Genomic DNA, 7,081 nt, shown 5'->3' with positions numbered 1-7,081 from the left:
CTCTAGTTTCAGGGTTGCTCTTACAGAAGATGGGAAGTACACGGTTTACTATACAAGCATGCATGTGGCGCGATCATGCAAACAGACATGAATGTGCATTGTTATGTAGAAACTTTACTGTCGAATGGTATCAATGTGCGTGGGCCAACCCAATATACCCGATTTCAAACAATAACAAGCCATCTGACGACAAGCATGAGCTCCGAATTTAGTTTCCAATTTCAAAAAAACGGCCCGGGCATACAAGAAGGAAAAGAATCGATTCACAGGCCTTCGATGTTCGCGATTTACATTGTAGCCGGCGTCATGAAGCAGGTCAGAATCGTAGATTATGTAATACAGTCATAGTGGACTGAGCGGGCTATCCATAATGTGAGTGGATGTTATTTTTTTTATTTTTTCCACGAACTGTGTATGTTTTGATGTTGTTGTGTAGTTGATTGAGTACCTATGTATTAATTTCCTTTCCAATGTATTGTTTCCGTCTTGTGTGTAATAGTTTTGTTTCCTGTGTATTATTTCTGTTTGGTGTGTAATTTCTGTTTTTGTGTGTTGAGTCTGTTTCCTGTGTATTACCTTTATTTGGTGTGTATTATTTATGTTTCCTGTGTATTGTCCATATTTTTCCTCTTTAGCATTCCATTTGATGTGCATCATTTGCTTAGTACATTTCAGATTTACTACAAATTTTGTACTACAAACAACAACAAAAATGACAAGTAATAATATGGATACTGAAGTTCTTGCAATGCTAATATTTACATTAGGTACTAATGTTAGAGCCTTGCAGATTTATCTCAGGTTAGGCATTTAAGTCTACCATTGCCTCTTGCATCATGTATAACACACCGTTAAAATTAAGAAAAGCTTTATTTATACAGTTAATAAACAAATATATATATATATATATATATATATATATATATATATATATATATATATATATATATATATATATATGCATGGACCAATTTCTCAAAATTATTAAAAAAAATAAAACCAAATTAGAAATTCAATAATTCTTTAAAATTGTAGAAAAACTTAATATATATTTTGGATTTTTTTAATGAACAACAGTAGTTAGATATACATTGAAGTTTTTTTTTATGAAGTTGAATAAATTATAATTTCATTAATAAATTATTTTAAAAAAAAAAAAGCACAATGGTAGCATGGCAAAAAAGAAACAAAGAAATTGGGATAGATCATTAGTAGTGATTGGTATTCTTATAAAATAAAATAAGTTTTATTAACCAACTTAAAAACAATTCCATTAATTACTATAAAATAATAATTAAATATTATTTAAAACTATTTTAAACTTTAAACAAAATTAAAATACTAAAAATTTTAGAAAATAAATTTTAAATTTATTATCTTCTTATTGTTGTTAAAATAATAATAATAATAATAATAATAATAATAATAATAATAGAAATTGCAGGGTTATTTTAATCATTTCAACCTGATGGGAGAAGCCGTGATTTTATGCGGATGAGATCAAGGGCATTGTTGTAATTTCCATCCCAACGGCTCCATTGCTTCTCTTAAGTGCGAATGGGTTGAAAAATAAATAAAACAAAAATGAGGGACCTATAAGGAAACCCAATAATTGTAAAGATTTATTGAGATTATGCAAACTGCAAAGGAATTTTTGGTTATTTTTCTGTTAAATATATATATATATATGGAGTACGAGTTATTTTGTTCAAACATCATTCTAAAACTGAAAAGAAAAAAAAAACTCATTTTTAACTTACTCTTTATTGAAAATGACTTATTCAATGTCTAAAATAAATAAAATATGATTCGAGAGAAAATTTTGATTGTTTCAAAAAAATTTGTTATTATGTAAAATTAAGAATTCATGTTTCCTCCTCATCACCGTGATTTTTCCATATTTTTGAATTTTTTTTAAATAATGGCAATAATAAATAAGATATTCATGGTTATCAAGCGTGTTTATGCACATAAATGCATAAAATTGGGAGGAATTTAAAGTTTCTTAAAAAGAAATGGTTAAATATATTGAATTGTTTTTATTTTGAATAAATCCTAAAGGTTAGGCATAAAACGTTGCCCTGGCCTATAAAAAACTCATTTTGTAGGATTTACTCAATATTAAAAGAAAGATTAATTAATTAATTTATTATTAATATTATTTTTTTGATAAATACAACAAACGCACTTAGTCCGAGCATACGCATAAGTCTGGAATTGATCATCCAGGCTATGCGTCCTCATCGAGTGATATAGAGTTTTGGACTACAAACCCAATTACAATGAGGATTTGTCACTTCCATATTACATGCATCCAGCAGGGGGTGATTTAAACTCAAAAAACCTATAAATCTCACACCTTATTTTTTTATAGTGAAGGCAGTACCTCTAAGTTAAGAATCCTTACATAAGTAAAAAATTTATATCCAACTGATCCGCTATAGCTATTCAAATATATAATAATTTTTTAAAATTTTATTACAATTAAAAAATAATATAAAAAATAAAAATATTTCAAAAAAAATCAAAACTTAATAATACCAAAGACTAAACCTAATGGACTTGGGTTGAACCAAACATCTAGAATGGTCGCGCCGAGATCACTAGAAATATCGAGAAATCACGGGCCAATGAGAAGCTTCCACATGGCGAAAGCTCTGGAAGGAACGGGATAACACCAACATCTTCGTGTGTGTGCATAAATAGTCGATGTGGGACTAAATATTTCGATTCAGAAGAAGATCGAAACAAGCTTCAAAGTCTCGTAGGCGAACAAAAGTCGTCGGAGAAGAGCTCAGAGAGGTCGGTGGACGGAATCACGCCGGTAACTGAGTCATTTGGTCGGTTGGATCGCCGGGAAAGTCGAGCACGAGAACATTTTCAACCCTCTGTTTCTTCGGATTTGCATCTGTTTTTTTTTTGTCTGTAAGCCCTTCTCTTTGCCTTTTTGATTTTTTTTTTTTAATTTTGATCCTGAATTCTAGTATTCAAATGTTAGGGTTTGGTTTTCTCTTGGAATTCCTTGAAATGTTGGTTCATTTTGTTTGATGATTGTTTGAATTTTGTAAGATTTGAGATGATTAGTAGTTGATGCTTTGAAAAATTAATTAGGTAGCATGTGTAGTTGTGAGTGTTTTTAAGTAATTAATACAAATAATGGATACTGAAAAAAAAAATTCTAACTTTGACTGTATTCTTGTGTGTGTGTATTGTAGAAATATTTTGTTGTTAATGTAAAAAATGCCTTAAAAAAATTATTTTGCCAATTACTCTATGAACTTTTAAACTTTAGTTTGATTGTTGTTGGGTGCTTGTGAATTTCTCAGTTAAGGTGAAAGTGCATTTTTAGAAATGTTTAGTTCAATTCCTGAAGAGCTAAATATCTTTAGTGTTTAAATTACAGTTTTGATCTCTATTGTAATGTTTTTGAAGATCTACACCCAAGCAATTTGTTTTCATAAGATCAAATTAAATATATGAGCATAATTTGTTTTCACAGATCAATTTATTATAGTTTTCTTATTTCTATCAAACTATTTTTGAAGGTTTTTTAAGCAAAAGAATTTTTCCCCCTGTTTTGAAATATTCTTCTGAATTCTACGCTGCAAACTCAAAAATTTCTGCAGGTTTGAGAATTCAATATCGATCTCTCTCACAAGGTCAATTTTTGAAGAATGTATCCTGTTTATGGATACATGGAGCCTCATCATGGACCTTGTTCTCTATCTCACCAAATAGACCAGAACTCTCATCCTTATTATCACTCCATGCCCATGCACTACAATGCCATGACTATGAATAATTCTCCAGACTACAATGCTTGTTGCAACAAGAGCTATCCTTATGGTTATCAAGCTTTCAGACCTCCATATTTTCACTACCAACCCCCTCCTCAGTTCTACCAACATGGACCTTACCCTCCTTTTCCTGACCACCCTTACTACAGTCCTTACTTCATTCCTCCTCCTCCAGACAACCATTGTTGTGGTTGTCCTAACTATGCATGTCACCAGAGAGAGAACAATGGGGTGAAGATTTTGAAGCAGAGTCCTGAGCCTGAACAGAAGAAGAGCAGTGATTTGTCAAACTATCATTATCCTGTTGTTTGGTTTCCTCCTGATTATTTGAATGAGAAAAACATGAATAACTTGAAGAATTTAGTGCATGGTGGAGAAGAGAAGAAGAAAACTCAGCCGCCTTGGCCAATTGTGTGGATGCCGGGGAATGAGAAGCCAGAGGGAAATGTAAAAGAGTTGAAGGAGATTAATGATGCTCCAAAGAGTGTTGAGGAGCCACCGAAGTTCAAGATCATTCCATTGAAGTTTCTTGAGAATGGTGTTGAGAAAGAGAATAAGGAGAACAACAAGGTTAGAAGCATTCCTGTGAAGCAGTTTGAAGAAATGCCTGAGATGCAAAGACAAGGGGATGATGTTAAAAAGTCTAGTGTTGTGGAGATGCCAATGGAGGAGAAGAAGGATGTTAAGAAGTCTAATTCTGGTAAGCTAACATCTCCAGCAAAGTCATCAAAATTGCCTCCTGTTTGTCTGAGAGTTGATCCATTGCCAAAGAAGAAGGGTTCAAATGGTTCTTCAATGTCTCCTTGCCCCCCTGAAATCAAGGAAACCAAGAAGGACAATGAGAAGGAGGATATCAAGGTTGTTGAAATCAAGGACAAATCATCGAAAAACGTTGAACAAGTGCATGAAAAGGTTGTTTCTGATGATAAGAAAGTAGAAGGGAAATCTTCGGAGGATGAGAATTTGAAGAACATAACTGAGGCGGCTTCAGATCGTAAAAAGAGTGAAGTGAAGAAGATTACGAAGAGCATGTCCGAATCTGAGGCAGCAGTACTTATTCAGTCTGCTTACCGAGGTTATGAGGTCAGAAGGATGCAGGTGTTGGAGAAACTTCGCAAGATAGCCCGTGTTCAAGAGCGAATTGCTGATGTTAGAACACAGATTCATCAATTTGAGGCTTCTAAGGAGAGGGACTCAAAGCAGCAAGCAGTCATCAGTGAAACTGTAATGAATCTGCTTTTGCAGCTTGATACCATACAGGTATGTAATAGTGAAGTTCAATTTTCCTGCTACAAACTATGTGAATCTTGCAATTTTCTAATCTTTGATTTGGTTGCTCTGTAGGGCTTACATCCTGATGTTAGAGAGATAAGAAAGTCTGTAGCAAGAGAACTTGTCTTTCTACAAGAGAAACTTGATACCTTAGGCAGTTGCATTGCCAAGAGCAATGGCTCAGATGAAGCTAATAAGCAATCAAAAGACGAAGTTTTAGAGATGGGAACCCAGTCTGTAGCTGTGATTGATGGAGAGAAGTATGAGGAGATCACTGAAGATGAACAAAGAGGAAGTGCTGAAATGACTGAACCTGTAGAGCATGAAAAATACGCCAGTGATTCTTCAACCAACACCATCGATTCTAAAATGGTTGAAGAATCACAATTGATCTGTGATAGGAAAGAAACAGAAGCAATGGATGACAAGATTGGTGAGTCCATTGATCCTCCAGTATCGTCTGTGTGTAGGGAGGAAAATGAAGACAGAACAACTACCACACCAACTGAACCTATTGAGTCTACAAATGATAGTGGGAAAGCACTAGACACACAACCAGAGTATGTGGAACAGATGCCAAACATCGTGGATGAAGTAGAGAAGATTGCAGCTGAAACTTCAACTATAACACCTGAAATTGTTCCAGCGCAGAGTGAATTTGCACAAGATCTTGAGAAACAAATAATGCACCAGAGTGACAATAAAGAGAAGATTTTAGCCATGCCATGCAATGAAGAAGTGATTGCTGAGAGTGTTGCCTTAGTAGAAGGAGATCAAATTGAGAAGATTGCTGAAGAAATTTCTGCGGAGAAATTAAAGTTAAAGGAGGAGAGTGATGGAGAGAAGTCTGTTCCTGCAGTAGGCAATGAAATTGCTAAGATTGCTGAAGAAAGTGCAACAATCTTGACTACTGACATTGATCCAACCTTGAGTGAAACCTCAGAAATTTCTGAGGAGAAGACAGGGAACAATGAAGAGAGTTCATCAATCATACAATCAGTTATTGCAGACGAAGCACATACATTTGTGAAGATTGCTGCAGAAAGTGCAACAGCCACTACTCTTGACATTGTTCCAACCCAGAGTGGACAAACAGAACTTTCTGAGGAGAAGCCAGATAGCACTGAAGAGAGTTCATTAATCATGCCATTACTTACTGAAGGAGAAGGTAAAATTGAGAATGTTGCTGAAGACAGTGCAGCTATGGAATTTGACATTGTTTCCACACAAAGTGAACATGCAGAAATTTTAGAGGATAAGCCAGATTTCAATGAAGAGAGTTCATCAATCATGCAATCAATTGCTGCAGAAAGAGCTAAAATTGAGCACATTGCTGAAGAAAGTGCTGTTATAATGACACCTGACATTGTTCCAACAAAGAATGATTCTGCAGATAATCAAGTTGTTAATGCTCAAGATACATTTTCTGAGGAAAAGAGACTGCTGGAAGAAAACCAGAAGCTGAGAGAAATGCTTGAGAAGTTGTTTGAGGCTGGGAAAGAACAGTTGGAAGTAATATCCACATTGAATAGGAGAGTGAAGAACTTAGAAAAGAAGGTAACATCTTCACAGAAGAAAAAACCAAGAGTAAAAATGAACAAAACCTCAAAATCCACTACTTATTTCACAGGGAATAACAACACTGTAACTTCAGCAGCATGAGTTGTATCATCACTTCACTATTCTACATTTGCATAACTATTGTTTGTAATATCATCTTGTGCACTGTTCAATAAAATTGTGGCTTTCTTCTTGTCTTCTGTTCTCATTATTTTAAAACAACTCCATTTGAATATAATAGAACAAAGATTTCATGTTACATAGTAGATGACTATATATTATTATTAGTATTATTGTTTTCAACTTTGAATCATGAATTTCAAAGTCGAATAAAAATGTGGTTTTCTTCTTCTTATCTTCTGTTCTCATGTTTTTAAAACAACTCCATTTGAATATAATAGAACAAAGATTTCATGTTACATAATAGATGATTATATATTATTATTATCATT

The 7,081-nt window shown here is 33.8% G+C and overlaps 1 protein-coding gene across 1 annotated transcript; it reads left to right on the top strand.

Annotated features, from left to right (window-relative positions):
- The first annotated feature begins 2,721 nt into the window (after window positions 1-2,721).
- Window positions 2,722-6,827, top strand: LOC120280315 (BAG family molecular chaperone regulator 6). Its single transcript, XM_039287105.1, has 3 exons — window positions 2,722-2,925; window positions 3,627-5,057; window positions 5,142-6,827. The coding sequence occupies exons 2-3, from the start codon at window positions 3,675-3,677 to the stop codon at window positions 6,729-6,731; spliced, it is 2,973 nt and encodes a 990-aa protein (XP_039143039.1). The 5' UTR covers window positions 2,722-2,925; window positions 3,627-3,674; the 3' UTR covers window positions 6,732-6,827.
- The last annotated feature ends 254 nt before the right edge of the window (window positions 6,828-7,081 follow it).

The sequence above is a fragment of the Dioscorea cayenensis genome, chromosome 17, assembly GCF_009730915.1.
Source record: "Dioscorea cayenensis subsp. rotundata cultivar TDr96_F1 chromosome 17, TDr96_F1_v2_PseudoChromosome.rev07_lg8_w22 25.fasta, whole genome shotgun sequence".
Classification (NCBI taxonomy): Eukaryota; Viridiplantae; Streptophyta; class Magnoliopsida; order Dioscoreales; family Dioscoreaceae; genus Dioscorea; species Dioscorea cayenensis.
Note: the sequence above shows the minus strand (reverse complement) of the source record. Positions and strands in the feature narration are given on the sequence as shown.